The 18,511-nt window shown below is 35.0% G+C and overlaps 1 protein-coding gene across 1 annotated transcript in view; it reads left to right on the top strand.

Annotated features, from left to right (window-relative positions):
- The first annotated feature begins 2,130 nt into the window (after nucleotides 1-2,130).
- Nucleotides 2,131-18,511, top strand: part of LOC100376315 (cyclin-G-associated kinase-like) — a 34,768-nt gene continuing 18,387 nt past the window's right edge. Inside the window, exons 1-12 of the mRNA XM_085503118.1 lie at nucleotides 2,131-2,330; nucleotides 2,461-2,522; nucleotides 10,813-10,872; nucleotides 11,146-11,260; nucleotides 12,126-12,262; nucleotides 12,797-12,922; nucleotides 14,731-14,820; nucleotides 15,243-15,375; nucleotides 15,769-15,963; nucleotides 16,598-16,745; nucleotides 17,185-17,383; nucleotides 18,096-18,218. Of these exons, the coding sequence (XP_085359244.1) occupies nucleotides 2,201-2,330; nucleotides 2,461-2,522; nucleotides 10,813-10,872; nucleotides 11,146-11,260; nucleotides 12,126-12,262; nucleotides 12,797-12,922; nucleotides 14,731-14,820; nucleotides 15,243-15,375; nucleotides 15,769-15,963; nucleotides 16,598-16,745; nucleotides 17,185-17,383; nucleotides 18,096-18,218 (1,518 nt within the window). The 5' untranslated portion in view covers nucleotides 2,131-2,200. The remainder of the gene's footprint in view (nucleotides 2,331-2,460; nucleotides 2,523-10,812; nucleotides 10,873-11,145; nucleotides 11,261-12,125; nucleotides 12,263-12,796; nucleotides 12,923-14,730; nucleotides 14,821-15,242; nucleotides 15,376-15,768; nucleotides 15,964-16,597; nucleotides 16,746-17,184; nucleotides 17,384-18,095; nucleotides 18,219-18,511) is intronic.

Raw genomic sequence — 18,511 nt, 5'->3', positions numbered from 1 at the left:
AAGTGAACAAAGTTGGTGTTCCAAAATTGGTTTACATACATATGTCTACTTCTTATTCTTTGAAATACATAAGTGTCTTTTTCTTTCAAACTTGATATTCAATTGATAAACCAAGAAGTTTATAGTTGCTTGTTATTTTTACACAAGAAGAACATATTCATGTAGTATAATCTAGTTACAATTTCTGGAGCACTTTTAATTGTACATAAAAATAACTGAAAGATAATTGTATATTTATAATTTTTTTTAGATAATAACAGTCAGATATAACAAACTGGCTAATTTACATAGTTCTTTGCTCTTCACTGCCATAGTCATTGTTTACTTTTTACAGAAAAATTCTGTGAATATTTTTTTTCTCATCAACTCGATTTGAATCTAAAAAGTGATGAATTCTTTATTTTCAATCAACATTGTTTAACAAAGGTTCTTCTGCAGGATTAAAAAATACCAAAACTTCTCCAAGAAAACATAGCTTCATAAATTATGATCATAAATCTATTAAAAAACAAATTCATACTTAGTCTGTGCTGCATCCGCACTATTATCCTGGCCCAAACATAAGTGAATATTATGAACCAGACTTGTGCCGCCCACCATTGGATAATTGCCAATTATAAAGACTGTATTTAAAAAAAAAAAAATCTAAAAAATTCCAACGCTTGTTTTCAGTAGGTAAAAATGCACAGTATATCAAATTTAAGATTTGTAAAAGTTTTTTTTTTTTTTAAATAAGTCATTCATAGTGTTTTTCTTGCAGATATATTTGATAGTTTTAATTTTTTTTGATCTATAAAATATATGTTGTATAATAAATTGTATTCATTATGTATTCTGTTTCCTCTTTGTTTGCCTCATGATGCGTGGAAGGAAATAAACATATCTGAAAAATTACTTATCATCTGTTTGAAATTTTAAATGATTTTGATTTGAGAATGTGAAAAGATTATTTATATCCTGATGGCACAAAGAAATAAGGACAGATTCTACAAATATGAATAACATTTTGGAATGTGATGACACTAGGAGATTTATCTGCATATCTGATTTGATGAGATGATGGAATAACATTTATGCTGCTTTTGATTTTCCGTCATGTTAGAAATAAACATGATGATAAGTAGATGTGGCACATTTAGTGAATGTTACAAACAGGAGATTTTGGATAATCTGTCAATGAGGGCACAGTTGCTAATAACTAAACTAAACAAAGTAAGTTTGCTGTTGTGACCAAGAGGGCGTCATGTTCGAACATTTACTGTAGAATACTTTATTTTCGCTTGGAATTTATTTTCGCTATTTTCGCTGAAGGGATGATTCCGTGAAAATAAAATCCAGCGAATATACTTTTTTTCTATATTTCACATTAAACTCATCAGAAATCAGTGAAAATAAATTCCATACACAACGCCCAAAAAGCCTTTTCAGCGAAAATTAATTCCAGCGAAAATAAAGTATTCCACAGTATTTTTAATGAACCTTCGTTCAGGACAATTGTATTAAATGTTCATTTTTTTTTAGTTTAGTCAGATGTAAAATTGCTGCATTAACTCTGAGCTGAAAATCCTAATAATTTGGTCATAATTTTCATTAGAGTATTTTATGCAAGTATGAAGCTATAGTGTACATTATTGTTTTACAGTTATGAGTGCTTTTGCAAAAAATTGCTCAATATAATTCGGAAAATGCTATTTTTTAGAACATTTCCATGGGAGACCATTTAAAACAAAAATAGTATTTTTTGTCACTTTTTGAGTAATTCAAGACAATAGAAATATCCCACAAGTGATGTTATTCATGTTTTTTTTTAATCTATGTCGTCAGCCTACAATTTGAAGTATGACACCTTATCTGCGCCTTAGAAATCAATATTGTTAAAATGGCTGCCATACAGCCACAATTTTCTGGTGACTCAAAATCTTTTTAGGGTTTTCCTATAAAAAATACATTACTGTATCTGCTCTATTTTACATATGTATAGATACAACCAAAACAGGCACTTATGTTTTCTTTTTGAGGTGCGCCCCCAATTTTTTTTTATTTAAAAAACGGGAGTATTTAATATATTTACATTCGAGGGCGTTAAGTAAACTGAGAACGAGGCCATTTCCGTATTTGACGTCACTTGCGACGTGAAATCTCACCCTCGTGACAAAACCGGTCAAACACTCCCCTAGTCTGTAGACGAATACGCGTAATTATGAGTGACCTGTTCAGGTCAGCCCTGGGGTATCTGAGTGGTAGTCCGGCAGAAAGGGGCAATGAATTTGTGGGTCAGTTGGTGGAATTAGGCGATATGAAGCTGCGGGTGAGGCGAGTGATAGCGGAAGGTAAGTTCAGTGATCATGGATGCATTGCCCCTAACCCTATTCGTTAATCGTCAACATTACAACAAGCAAAAAGAAACTGTTATAACCTCGTCAAAAATATACAATTAATTGTGTCGCCGTCTTGTTCTAGGTGGTTTTGCTTTTGTATTTGTAGCCCAAGATGTCGCTACATCAAAGGAATACGCACTGAAGGTAAAATACACGATATTACCCTTTTTTGGCCTTTGTAAATATTGTAGCAATTCAGCGGCAATATTATTAATACACACTCGTGTTTTCACGCTGTTTTCGTACGTTTAATGGCAATATATTCTTCACCATCGACACAAACTAATAATGTATTACCGAATATTTTGGGAATGTAAATATACGGTCGACGCTTTGTTTTCACACCAAATTTACATCGATCTGCAATGCTTTATAAAGATCATACAAGATTGTATTTAGTATGTAAATAAATTACCACACTCATTCTAAAGGTATCAATGTGGATGACACATCTTGTATTTATTGCTTTGTGTACTATATGTAAATGTTATGTAAATTTATCACTATCGTCCCCCATATTGCTATGAATACCAGAAAACTATTGTTTATATTGTGTTGAAATTTATAATTTCTGTTTGCATATATTTCCCTGCCATTTAATCTGTCAAATGTTGGCCTGTAAGGTGCCTGCCTATAGTGTGTGTACTACAAGACGTTTGAGGTCTATTTTTACAATAAATAATTTTTTTTTTTTTTTTACTGTGGTAGCAAATTATAAAGAGCCTAATCTAACCAACTAATCTAAGATAATTCAGTGCACCTCTTAATTGTTAGTATAATCTGAGCGTATTCTGAGATCTGCGACAACACGCTAGTCCCAGAATAAAGACAGTCCTTGTGGTCAGCTTTACTACATCACTGTTTTTTTACGTGTGTGCAGTGACTACTTGGCAAGAACTAGCTGATGTTCACTGCTGCTGGTATTAATTATGCATGTATGCATAATAAAACAGCTTTATGCGCAACCTTATCACCAAAGATTGCATACTATTGCTTTTTTATGTTGGTTGGCAAAACAAATAACGTCACTGTGCAGTAGCCTATTGGCTGTTAAAAGTTAGCTGACTAAAAATAGCATTTTTGTTGATGTTAATAGTTCGGTCATCTGCATAACTCCCTGCTGTGCTGCAATAAACTGACCAATGAATGAGATTTTACTTTCCAATTTTCCAGTTTTGACCATTGACAACATCTCTTATAATAGTATATGGCACCTTCATGAAATCTGATTGGCTAATGGTGTAAAATCAAACATGTAACATTTATAGATCCTTAGGTACTTTGAGTTGTAGTAAAGTGAGCAGTGGACCAAAAATTAGATTTATAGAGTGTTTGTGAATTATGCTTGTCGGACACTGTCCGGTTTATTAGTAACCTTAGAAGTATGAATGTTTCATGTTCAAAGTTCGCTTTGTTGCTGTGGCAACGGCTGTCAGTTAGAAGGAAGGGCATGATGTTCATCTCAAATAAATCCCAAAGGGATTGCATCAAATATCTTGTGAATACCCAACACTAGAATTGTTGCCTATGGTATGGAACATAATACTTATCACATAACCACATTGCATATCATTCACACTAAGCGTCATCAGTCTGCGTGTGTTTCAACAGTATCACGATAATGTTTTTTTTTGCTGCGATATATTTTCAGACTGAATGACAACACTTAGTTGCTCGATGCAATAAAAATGACTACTGAAAATTTATTTTGAAAAATATTTCTAAGAAGATACCGGTATGTAACTTTTCGATTTTGTAAACCAACGACGGCCGTATCTACAAATGCACGTCTTCTGACATGCTTAGATGTCACACTAATTAGCATAAAGTTCTGTAAAATAATGATTACTCTGTTGTTTTGACGCTCAGAGTTGGGCATGTAATAGAAAAGGTTCATCTGATATCGCACATTCCTAGAGCTGATTGATACTTTTGGCATCAAGGACAACTTGTTATTCACTTACTTTCGGTTTGTGCATAATACTAGCCCGTGACTTTACTCGTATCTAACAGTGCTACGAATGATTGATATCTGTTGATAACCTCTTAGTGTTATACATTGTACTACTTACTGTAACTTATTGTGTTTCTGTCTCCAAAAATTTTCAGTATCGGCATCCGGTAACTGCTTTGATTTATTTATATAAATTTGTACAAAGCAACTGTACGTTTCTGAGCATTGATGGTTCTATTAAGCCTATCGTATATTCCCGAAAACTCTTGTATCATATCAAATGTATACTTGAATAACAAAACGACAGATAATAAAAAATGTATTCAGACAAATATGCCATGTGACAGTCACATTGGGTCCAATAACAAATTTAATTTTTTTTATTATACATGTATATCATATATTCTAAAATATTGTTTGTTCTCTTTGATTCAAAAGCATAAAAGAGCGATGGCGGCCGATTGGGGTCACTAACAATGAATTTTCTTTCCAACGTCTGTTAAAAAGATCCATAATAATAAGGTTAACAAAATACTGGAATTTATGTCTTAGTACATCCTGTGCAACATGTGCTTTGGCAGTATTTGTGATGCTACGCCTCTCAAATTTTATTTTCACTTTTTGTGGCTGTGGAAAATTAGTACATGAGTATCGTCACTGTACATGTATAGTGTATCCAGAACAATAATAGTCAGAAAACTTCAGTTCAGTACTAGTAAACATCAAACTGACATTGATTACATCGTAGAACATGGAAAACTCAAAAATACAACAACAGTTGAAAAACAAAACATAAAGGCCACACGCAACATTGTTTCTCATGACCTGCATTCTAGGTCAATCGGAGAGCCTATCAAAGATCACAATTAACTATGAGAGTTGGAAAATTAGCTATGAAAAACCCCAAAAGCTTTTATAACTATAAAAATACTATAAGGAAGCAAATAATCAAACATAATCACTGCATATGATTAATACACCAAATGTGAAATAATATAGTAAATATTTTGATGTCTAATTAGACAATTAAACTTGACTAACAAACACATCTATGATTTGTATGTGACACTTTTATTGTACCATAAATTCTTGTATTTGTTAATGACCTTGTAATACATTACATTCCAAGTGTAACTTAACAATCAAATGTGCCTAGTTTTAAACTGCTTTAAAGCTAGCTTGCCTTGTCTTCGCAACAACCATATACATACTATACAAGTAACCTGTAGAATACTGTGTGGGTAATATTTTTTATATTGATTTTTGTTGCATTTGCAGCAAATAGTTACCAAACAATGAGAAATCTATATGATTGAATATACCCCACAGCTGGCTTCACATACATTGTTCATAGTTCATATGGTGCTTACACCAGGATTTAATTACAGCACCTAGGCGGTATGTGGTTACAGCTTAATGTTCGAGTAATCGCAAGAAATTGACATGACAATAGAAATTCATTAAAGACTGCCACTCCCATGCAATTAACAGCGAGTGAAATTCCTGGGATTGAAACATATATTTTGAAGTCACTGGTGTAGGCAACGAATAACTGCAAGTTGACATGAAGACGAGGTAGTTTATTTAATCAGTGGTCAACTAGAGGCTGAAATTATAATTAATTTGTTTATTTCAATTTCTCCTGACGTCAAATAGAATACACTGGTGAAACACGGTAGTAACTGTGGGTGAAAGGATGTTTTGGGGTGTAGTTTACATTGTATATAGAGTGGTAGGGTCGGGTGTAATGTGTTCATTTCCAACTATTATGAAGTCACGTAGAATTTCACTTAATTTATTTTTTCTGACATGTTTTCAAGCATTACATGTGAATCCAATTTTCACTGCGCTGTGTCTCAATAGAGTATGAGGGAAATGGCATATTCACTGGAATTTATTTCAGGGGAAAAATGTTTTCAGTGATAATGAAGTATTATGACAGATACCCTCCCCGTGGCTTTCATTGCGTATGGAAGTTATTTTCACGAGTGATGCGGTGTATCCTGCTGCCGTACTTTCACTAGCGAAGCCACGGGGAGGGTGTGGGGTTCTGTTATTATACACATGTCCCATATTTGATTATTTCATATTAAAAAAAGAACGTGAAACACACCGGGATAGAAATTTAGATCGGGGAACCCAATTGCCCATTAATATGCTCCAAGACAGTGCTGCGACCTAGCAACTCTTGTCAGTGTAGAACGCGTGTCGCTGTACGTGTGAAAATAAAATAATCAGACGTCTAATTTAAGTCATTGTCCGAATAAATAACTCGTGGATGTTTAAGCGCGGTGGTCGTAGCGCAGCGCGTGTTCGAATTTCATGTAAATAAACAATGTATTTTACACGCGTTGTATACGTCGCTATGAGTCCCATATTGAACAGGACGCGACACGACGACTGTCGCCCTTTAGTTGGGAGCACGACAGAACCAGAACTTAAACTGGGCGACTACGATACACGGTTGATGTTGAAGTTAAAAGTTCCTCCACAGATCTGTGCATTGGCAAACATCACTGACGGAATGACTTTCGTTGAAATCGGTCGTCGCTGACTCGTGAGCTGCACACTACAACCTCGTTTGTGATGTTGCTTGCTTGTCGTGGATGGACTGAGTCTTGGTTACCGGTTAAATTTTGCTAATTTGGCGTTGGTAATCTTTATTTGGAACCGAGTAACGCCGCAACGTCGCCAACAGAAACCTCATGGTATATCGATGTTGATGGTTGCGGCTCCATATTAATCGGAGATTTCACTGCGGGTCCAGGCAGCGGGTGGATCTTCCGAGAGCCCTTCAAGATTTATAAAACTCAGATTCCAGGTGGTCAACAAACATTAAGTTCTCCCAATCTTAGTATTCTATGTGATGTACATCTAACATGCCAAAAATGCTGGTGAACGATTTGAACCTGACAAAAATACTTGAAATAGATACCAGGAAGGGGAGGGGGGTAAAAGAAAAGTTATATAACATTTTATTATTCAATAATTTATTAAAATACATAAGTTTGTCCAACTCCCTGTGATACAACACCTCAGACATAGCTCATTGTACTCGGCTTGAGTGTGGGCAAAAAGTTACTATTTGAATTTTTGATATCTGTTTTCATTAATGAGAAAGTTGACCCCGAAGTTAGAGTAACTGTTCAGCAGGAATGGCTTTTTAACTCTTCTGTGATTTTTTTGGCTTGGCTGATTTTGTCACGGTTCATACTTGACAGGCAGGTCGTACCATCACTAATTGGAAAAACAATCCTGACCCACCGCTATCATGGCAACAGCCAAAGTCTTGTAATAGCAGTGCCCAAATGATCATGCCTTTTATTGTGGCTACGTTGCGCACTGGTAAGAGATCACCGGCGCCGACATTGTTACCACTGTCAACGGAATCCCAACGCAGCTTTGAACTTTGAATAAAATGTAAATGCTGCCTCCAATCTAGAAAATACTATCGCAAAACGGTTGGAAATAATACATTTAACGGCTGAATACGTCCTAACAATAAAATAAAGTGACTTCTAATGACACAAAAAAAAATTGACTGCCATGTTATTTTGCGAACCTCGTATAAGGTGCCCGGTTTTAGTTATAAACAGACGTTAGCTTCACGTTCATGTCCCTTCCATGATAACAGCCGAAAACATATTGCTTGTTTTTTTACCGCTTTTCATTGGCAACCGAAGTATTTTTATTTTGTAAACAAATTTTCGTCTGCTATTTTTATTCAGTTCAAATCGTTCAGCAACATTTTTGGCATATTAGGTGTACATCACATGGAATACTACGATTGAGAGAACTTGATGTATGTTGACTGATTTTTATCATAGTACGAAGTACCAGGAAGTTACTCAGTTCCAAATAAAGATTACCAACGTCAAATGAGCAACATTTGACTGGTAATCAAGATTCATGTAATCCATGGCTAACAAGCAACATCACACGCGAAGTTGTAGCATGCAGTACCAGTAAGTCATCCCGTCAGTGCAGTACTGCAGTAACACGGCATGTTTGCCATCAGCATTGTATTCAAACGAATCACGTGGTGTGCCGTTCTCGTTCAAACCCGGGATTCGATCAATAGGGGAGTCCCAATTAAAAAAACACATTGCAAATCATGCAAGTTCAACATTTTCAAACCAATATACTAAAACAGAAATGCTCAGAGATGCAAATGAAGGATAGATATTACTTTTCACTATACACATCTCTGTTGATACTATCCCTCACATTTTCTACTCCCAATTACTCCTGCGTAAAATGGACTAGCCTCTTCATGTTGACATTCAGACTAAAATCACGTGACAGGCTGTTAAAATTGGCTGTTGTATACTCTTTCGCCGGTCTGGAAAAGGTGTTTAATTAACTCACATTCAAGCAACAATGCAGATTTCCCAGTGGGAGTGAGACTATTCGACTCTGCCACTAAAAAAATAGGGGTGTTTTTAGCAAAAAACGAATAACCCTGGAATACACACAATATACTGAATTTCGGAACAAATCGTGCATTACTTACAGCAGCAGAATACCACAGAAATATCAGACGAAACATGAAAACACTATATATTGTATTTCAGCTTGAACCCTCTATATTGCAATTCAAGGAATTAACCCCATATGTGCATCCATTTCCCACCTTGGTATCACCCACCCCTGAAAACAAACTCTTAATACCACGCTGAAGCGTTTGGTAATGACTTCTAAGGACTGAATGTTTTTTTGCGAACTTTGTATACGGTGCCCAGTTTTAGTTATAAACCGACGTTAGCTTCACGTTCATGTCCTACCATGGCAACAGCCGAAAACATATTGCTAGTTTTTTTTTAGTGGAGTGGATCGCCAACCGGCTTGTTTTCATTGGCAAAATCGTTCAGTAACATGTTTGGCATATTAGGTGTACATCACATGGACTACTAGGATTGAGAGAACTTTATGTATGTTGAATGAGTTTTATAAACCCCGAAGGGCTCTTGGAAGGTCCACCCGCAGTAAAATTAGCGATTGCCATGGAGGCGCAACCATCAACATCAAAATCCCAGGAGGTTTCTGCTGGCGACATTACCCAGTTCCAAATAAAGATCACCAACGCCAAATAAGCAACATTTTAACCGGTAATCAAGATTAATTCAATCCACGGCTAACAAGCAACATCACAAGTGAAGATGTAGCGTGAAGCTCAGCGACTACTGCTGACAACGTAAGTCATGCTTGCGTGCCTTCACCATTGTATTCAAACGAATCACGTGGTGTGCCGTTCTCTTTCAAACCCGGGATTCGATCAATAGGGGAGTTTCAGTAAAAAAACACATTGCAAATCATGCAAATTCAACATTTTCAAACCAGTATACTAAAACAGAAATGCTCAGCGATGCAAAAGAAGGATAGATGTTACTTTTCATTATACACATCTCTGTTGATACAATCCCTCACATATTCTATTCCCAGTTATACCTGCGTAAATGGATTAGCCTCTTTTGAGGTTGACATTCAGACTAAAATCACGTGACAGGCTGTTAAAATTGGCTGTTGCATACACTTTCGCCGGTCTGGAAAATGTGTTTAGTTAGCTCTCATTCAAGTAACAATGCAGATTTCCCAGTGGGAGTGAAACTATTCGACTCTGCCATTAAAAAATAGGGGTGTTTTGAGCAAAAAAACGAATAACCCTGGAGTGCACACAACACACTGAATTTCGGAACAAATCTTGCATTATTTACAGCAGCAGAATACCACAGAAATATCAGACGAAACATGGAAACACTATATATATGTATTTCGGCCTGAACCCTCTCTATTGCAATTCCAGGAATTACCCCCCATATGTGCAACCATTTTCCACCTTGGTACCACCCAAGCCTGAAAACAAAATCTTAATACCACGCTGAAGCGTTTGGTAATAAATTATACAGAGTAATTTGCTTAATTATTAGTAACATAAGTAAATACTACCAAGAATAAGTTGAAATTATTGATAATAATGATACTCATTTTAAAAATACAAAGTTTTTATGAAAGGGCAAAGGTGACTGATAACAAGCTTGGAAGTTAGGTTACGTTTCCATTGTATTGTTTTGTCAAATGCTTCAAACATAGTATGACAGATGATACAACCTTAATTATTGACCTCACGTGACCTCGCCAGGCATAGTCTATCTTGTTTGACTCATTGTTACTTCATTGCTATGTCATTCCACATTAAAGACATGGCACACGTATTTATAGCTTGATGAATTTCATATAGGTCACCAAAACTTCAATCTATAGCGCAGTTCATTAAAATATGGATTACTGTGGCTGTTTGTTTTATCATTTAACAAGTGGATCTAGTTCTATAGCCATTTGATAATTAGCCTGTTGTTTTGCAACTTGATCAACGACTGTTATAATTTGTCCACGAATTGATCCCTTTTAACATCCCAGTGAAATTCATTAAATAATTGTAACCCTAACCATTCTGCTTCACGTTCTTGTTTTTCTACACAGAGGCTTCTGGCAAACGATGAGGAGAAATCACAAGGCATTATCCGTGAGATCACAATACTTGTATCCTTTTATTTAAAACCCTGTCATGACACGGCATGAAAGCTTATTTAACAGGATTTGTGTAGATTATTGCCAAAAATGACAAATTTATTCTATGTAGTACATAACCAGTATTTTATAATATTAACATATTGGTAATGACATATCTCTGGCATCTTTACAGATGTTTATTGTATTGCCTTGAAACTATAAATACCCCTATCTTTAAAATTGTTGCCAGACTTAACTTTCTCTTTCCTTTTCATAATATTTTTCTTAATTTCCGTTGAACAGAAAAAACTCTCTCCCCATGCCAACATAATTCATTTCTATCAAGCTGCATCCATCGGTAAAGAGGATTCGGATCACGGCCAATCAGAATTTTTAATACTAACTGAATTATGTAGTGGTAAGTGCAGATGAATTGGTGATTAGTGTTTAACCTTGTTGTTTCTTTTTCAATTTGTATTGTAATTCATAAATATATTTTTGTGTTTTTCAAAAAACTTTATAATCTGTAGTTTTGGAACAAATTTAAAGCGCTGCAGTCGTCGCACCACGTCCTGTTCGATATGGGACTCGTGTTGAAGTATATACCGCACGTAAATACATTGTTTACACGTAATTCGAACGCATGCTGCTCGATGACTGTAGCACTTCAACATAGAATATGGAGGAAATTTTAGAAAATTTTTGAAATTTGTTTGAATTCAATTTGAAAAATGTATAAATGTTAAAATTTCAGATCAACATCCTAAAATCATGTTTTCTATTTTTCTATTCTAATATTTATCATATATTGTATGGTTTGATCATGTATTATTATTATATTGGATTTATATTGAGGCCCAGCTTTTTTTGCAAAATTTTAGGAGATTACCGTTTCTGATTAAGTTGTACATTTCTAGTGTATGTAATTCAATACACAAGACATAATTTTCCAAATGTGATTTGCCCCGGGATTTCTATACTACGGTATCTTTAATTCCCTTTGTACATGGACTTAAGTGCATGCTATTTTGCTATTTTCTTGTTGCATTTTAAACTCCCCTGTTTGCAGATCATAAAAATGAGCCAAATTTTTATCATCTGTCAATCAATCAATTTGTTAATTAGTATGTCAATCCGTCCATCCGTCTGCTTGTCTGAATGTGTGTGTCTGTCTGCAGAAATCCTATTCAACTGATACCTCAGGATACATTGATAAATATATCTCAAATAAAATCTGCATTTGCATCTTGTGTATAAATTTGATATCGTGTGATCTATTCCAGGTGGATTGGTAGATGCCTTAAATCGGAAACAGAATCCATTGAGTTGTGAACAGGTGTTAACAATCTTTTATCAGACGTGTAAAGCTGTACAGCATATGCACCGTCAGAGGCCGCCAGTCATACATAGAGATTTAAAGGTATGGTTTAAGTTATAGACTGTTTCAGAAGGTTTCTGTCCTGTACAAAATCGTATTACCATAAAACCCAGAAATACTAGTACAGAAACACAAGACTGTAGTAAGAAATTCATAACACATAATGAACAATCAGTATTGGTTCTAATGTTAATCTATATTTTAACTATCAAAACATGTGTATCCTTGTTAGGGTTACATAATACAGGACAGATCAAAAAGGTGTATGGTACAGATTGATGTCACAATACTGTACAAAATTTTTTTTCATTGTACACTTTATTTCAATTTCAGCACTATCAAATTACTTATAGCCTGAAGCTCATATTAAGAAAAGACTTTCTCAGTAATTACTCGCTTCTGTTGACGATATACTAAAAGAAAATATTATTATATTATATTGTATAAAAATACTGTAATCAGCGACTGATGTAAATTGCTTTGAAAATTGCGTAGTTTTGTACAGGTAGCAGTGAAAATGACACGATTTACAGTATGTTCAATTTCTCTAATTCATGCTGTATATTTCTTCAACAGTTGGAAAATCTATTGATAAGTGATAAAGGAAGTATCAAATTATGTGATTTTGGTAGCGCTACGACTAAAACCTACTATCCCGATGAGACGTGGAGTTCTATTAAAAGAAGTCTTGTTGAAGATGAGGTAAGGGTCTTGATTGATTGTATTGTGGACATTGTAAATTGCGCCCTCTACAAGTACTGTATGTCCATTCTAAACCGCTTTCTACAGGTATTATGTAGGTTTTTCGCAAGAGAAGAATAGCCATTTTAAATTTCGAATCCATTTTGGTTTGGCAGCATGTATTTGTCTACTATAGACTGCATTACGAATCACAACACTGATGTTATTGCATCAATTTAAATCTATTGTTAGTTTTCCGTGTTTTAGTGTAGGTTGACCTGCAGTCTTCTTGCCTGCATCTTGACACATTTGTTTATTCATGCACTAAATTAACTGCAAGTGATGTACATTTTTCATGTACAGACAATGATGAACCCTAAGTCGTACTTTGGTTCTCTCTAGTTTTTAGTCTCCAACAATGCCTGTTAACTTGTGATATATTTTATATCTCCACCGGGATGTATTTGATATCTCCACAGAGATATGTTTGCCATCTCTACTGTGACGTATTTGATATCTCCACAGAGATATGTTTGCCATCTCTACTGTAATGTATTTGATATCTCCACAGAGATATGTTTGGTATCTCTACTGTGATATATTTGATATCTCCACAGAGATATGTTTGGTATCTCTACTGTGATATATTTGATATCTCCACAGAGATATGTTTGCCATCTCTACTGTGATGTATTTGATATCTCCACAGAGATATGTTTGGTATCTCTACTGTGATATATTTGATATCTCCACAGAGATATGTTTGCCATCTCTACTGTGATGTATTTGATATCTCCACAGAGATATGTTTGGTATCTCTACTGTGATATATTTGATATCTCCACAGAGATATGTTTGGTATCTCTACTGTGATATATTTGATATCTCCACAGAGATATGTTTGGCATCTCTACTGTGATATATTTGATATCTCCACAGAGATATGTTTGGCATCTCTACTGTGATATATTTGATATCTCCACAGAGATATGTTTGGTATCTCCACAGAGATATGTTTGGTATCTCCACAGAGATATGTTTGGTATCTCCACAGAGATATGTTTGGTATCTCTACTGTGATATATTTGATATCTCCACAGAGATATGTTTGGCATCTCTACTGTGATATATTTGATATCTCCACAGAGATATGTTTGGTATCTCTACTGTGATATATTTGATATCTCCACAGTGATATGTTTGGTATCTCTACTGTGATATATTTGATATCTCCACAGAGATATGTTTGGTATCTCTACTGTGATATATTTGATATCTCCACAGAGATATGTTTGGTATCTCTACTGTGATATATTTGATATCTCCACAGAGATATGTTTGGTATCTCTACTGTGATATATTTGATATCTCCACAGAGATATGTTTGGTATCTCTACTGTGATATATTTGATATCTCCACAGAGATATGTTTGGTATCTCTACTGTGATATATTTGATATCTCCACAGAGATATGTTTAATATCTCTACTGTGATATATTTGATATCTCCACAGAGATATGTTGGGTATCTCTACTGTGATATATTTGATATCTCCACAGAGATATGTTTGGTATCTCCACAGAGATATGTTTGGTATCTCTACTGTGATATATTTGATATCTCCACAGAGATACGTTTGGTATCTCTACTGTGATATATTTGATATCTTCACAGATATGTTTGGTATCTCTACTGTGTTATATTTAATATCTCCACAGTGATGTATTTGATATCTCCATGGTGATATTTGATATCTCCACAGTAATATATTTGATATCTCTACAGCGTTATATTTCATATCTACAGTAATATATTTGATATTTCACAGATTGCCAGTCAGACTACTCCAATGTACAGAACTCCAGAGATGTTAGATTTATATTTCAATTACCCCATTAATGAGAAATCGGATATTTGGGTAAGCTTTTTTCATATCAAGGATTGTAGAGACTACAGGTTGTCATACTTAATAACCTTCATCTGATTGTCTTTGAATTGAGTTCTGGGATTTTCATGTGTACATCAACTGGAGCACTAACACCATCAGAATTATTGCTTGTTTTCGTGATTTATGTTGAAATCCTATATCTTCACAATAAGAACGAGTAGAAAAAAAAATATGCAGGTGCAGTCTATAGATTTGTACTGTAAATCATCAAATTGTCACGATATGATAATTTGCTGGCTTTTGTGAGGACAATTGCCCAAGTGACTTACTCGCTCCCGGTCCTAGTGAACTGCTTTCATAGTTCCTAAATATCTATCGTGATAACTTTTTACGGGAAAAAAAAATACAAGGTGTGCATTCTAACTTATTCGTATTTATGATCTGCTCTACAGGCCTTAGGGTGTGTACTCTATATGTTGTGTTATAAACAACATCCGTTTGAAGATTCCGCAAAGCTTCGTATAATCAACGGCAATTATAGCATTCCAGACGATCCCATGTATACAGTGTTCCATGAATTAATGCGTAAGTACTCGCATCTCATTGTGTACGATTTACTGTGTACATGTTGTTTAAGATTGGTCGGTTTACGAAGATGTTTATTCATGTTTATTTATACTGTCAATGCATTAATTTTTTGCAGGTTTTTAATTTTACTATTTTTGCTGATAAGTAAAATTTGCTATATTAAATTCCCATGAACATGTAAAATAAAATTATAACTCATTGTTTCCGTGCTCTAAACTCAGTAAAATCACCCAGAAAATCAAAATAGTAAAATTAAATGCCAGTGAAAAAATAAATGGTTTTACAGTATTCAAGTCTATGTCGAAATGACTGGCAATTGTGTTAGATTGTAATATAATGCATGTGAGAGTTGTTACGAAACCAAAACAGGAGAATTTATCTTTTCATCAGGTTCCACATTTCAAATTGATCCTCGCGAGCGGCCCTCGGTGAGTGACATCATCTCTCGGCTACAGGAGATAGCGGCTGCACGGAACATGAATCTAAAAGTGTTTACGAAACTTAAAGACAGCGAAAGCAGTGACAATGAAAACATTACTAGCAGTCCAAGAAGGCAACCCCCACCGCCAAGACCAGAACAGCCTGGTAAGACATCGTCTGTTATCGATTCACAAAATCAGGTCAGAATTGAAATACTCATCCAGGGATCTCATTTATTGATCTTCTTCGATAAGTCATTAAAGTTGCATCCCACTTTGTATGCTCAAAATCTTGCACTGATTATTGTGATCACCATAAGAAATGATTAAATCAGTTGCTGTGGCAACTAATCTTAAAATATTGGAGCAAAAGGTCATTGTTTCTAATCACAAACATAATTTCCATTGCTGTAATCACTCAATAAGTTTTCTAAATTTAATTTTTCAACATCTGTACGAAACCCAAAGCCTTGTTAATACTGTCAGGGGGTCAGTGAGAGAGGTTTTCTGCAGATCAGTGGAAATGTAATTTTAAACAATAAATTTACCATTGATTAGAATTGCATAACTATCTTTTGTATTTTCCTCGCAAAAATGCAATCAAGGTGTCATTGAAGTTTAAATCGGTTAAATATAGCAAAAATTGACATATAATATTGAAAATTAATACATCCAATAAGTACCAGGATTAGTGACCTATAGGGGTCATGTATATAGCCTATTATTGCACTGACATGGATTACATTACCACTGGATGGGTTTATTCTGAAATGACTGTTACGTCGTGTACTTACTTTCAGCTCGGCACTCACAGACGAGGAGCGAGACGAATTTAGATTATCCTGCGGCAGGAGGAAGTGGTCTCTTTGGAATAATGAAAGATGGTGCAGGATCGTTTTTTAGAAATATTAAAGACATGTCAAATAAAGTTTCGGAAACTGTTTCTAAGTAAGTAAATATTACTGAATTATTGGCAGTGTTTTCACATTGAGTTTGCTTGCTCTGAAGGTCATATCTGTTGAAATGTTACCTTTTTTGACAAGGTTGTCAGAAGGGCTTGAAAGTAACAGCAGCTTGTGGCACACACATGTAGGCTGCCATTTTCTTTTGTAAGGCTACCTATGTCATAGAGTAATAGTAGACCAAATATACATAGTTTGTTGATGTAGCAGTCTATATTAAAGCGAGGAAGTCGCCACTTGCGCATGCGTCAGATCGCCATAGCGTGTCATTGTTTAGAAACAAGCATCTACCCATAAGCCTTTGCATTATTAGTATGTGTTGTTATCATCGCTTGGGACTCAATTCCAGTTTAAACTTACAATTTTAAAACTGTGATCGTTTCTCGCTTACCATTCAAAATTTTTATTTTATATTTCATTGACAGTATGGCCCGTACTGATCTTGATCTTCACTACATCACCTCGAGAATCATTGTGATGTCGTACCCGGCGGAGGGCATTGAGGCCGCTTACAAAAACAACATTGACGAAGTACGCATGTTTCTTGACTCCAGACACAATCAGCATTATTATGTATTTAATTGTTGTCAGAGAAACTATAGAACACTTCGACTCAACAATAAGGTAAGCATATGTCCATATATGGGTGTAAGATTATTTTGTGTATAATTTCAAATCCATTTGACTTTTGGACAAGTTGTTTTCACTTTATTTCTGATTCCAATTTTGAAGGTGGATTTTCTGAACTTCTATGAGAACTCACATTATGTGTGAGGGGTGCAGACTGAAAGTTTGTAGCAAAAATTGTATGATTTGATTTTGAACTTGAATTCTTTATAGTTCAATGCCAAAATACCGATTTTTCAGAAGTGAATATGGCAATTGGATTTTACTTCTTCCAAATTGACTGTCGTCAAATGTGTATAACACATTATTAAATATGAAATTATGCTGGAAATACTGTCACATTGTCAAATCTCATTTGATGTTTTGATGCCACTATTGCTCAGTTACCTTTGTTCTTGAGAAGTTTGGAAAATTATTTATTATTACTTTATTCTTGATTTCACGGAGAAAAGAGGCAGGGAGTCTCATCATACAAGTTGACATTAACCTCAAACATTTAAAATTCTTAATGAGGAAAAATGCACACAGTTTTCAGTGGCTTGTTTAGTTTCTTGAATCAAAACATTTTTCTGAGAAACTTGGTGATGTATCTGAACTAATCAAGTGAAATGAAACTAATGTAGTTGCAGTGTAATCAAAGTTTATTTATGTATGCGTACACACACACTACACATGTAGCTCTAAAATTGTCTCTATGTATGTGTAATAGGTATCAGAATACAGTTGGCCCGCCAAAAAGGCACCTGATCTGAGAACACTTTACCTGGCATGTCGTAATATGTACTTGTGGCTTCAGAAGGATCCAAAGAATGTTTCAGTCGTACACTGTTTGGTAAGTACTGAATTCTCTATCATGTGTTTACAAGTATTCATTTCTATAGTTAAAAGTCCTACAAATCGCTAAATGTATTACCCATAATCCCTCCAATGTATATAACCTCTCTATCATTTTCTTATACCATGCATTCTTGCATCCCTCCTGCAACAGCATTGCGCATCGTTGGCTCGTTGACTCTCCTGTAAAGCTGATTAAACTTAACAGAGAATGGCTGCTCGACTGCCATTAAAATCTGTGAAATGAGTGTAAAGTCTTTGAAAACAGGAGTGGCATTGACTTGTGTAGCT

The sequence above is a fragment of the Saccoglossus kowalevskii genome, chromosome 9 (genome assembly GCF_978046115.1).
Source record: "Saccoglossus kowalevskii chromosome 9, keSacKowa6.1, whole genome shotgun sequence".
NCBI classification, from domain to species: Eukaryota; Metazoa; Hemichordata; class Enteropneusta; family Harrimaniidae; genus Saccoglossus; species Saccoglossus kowalevskii.
This window is presented reverse-complemented; position numbering and strand designations above follow the sequence as displayed.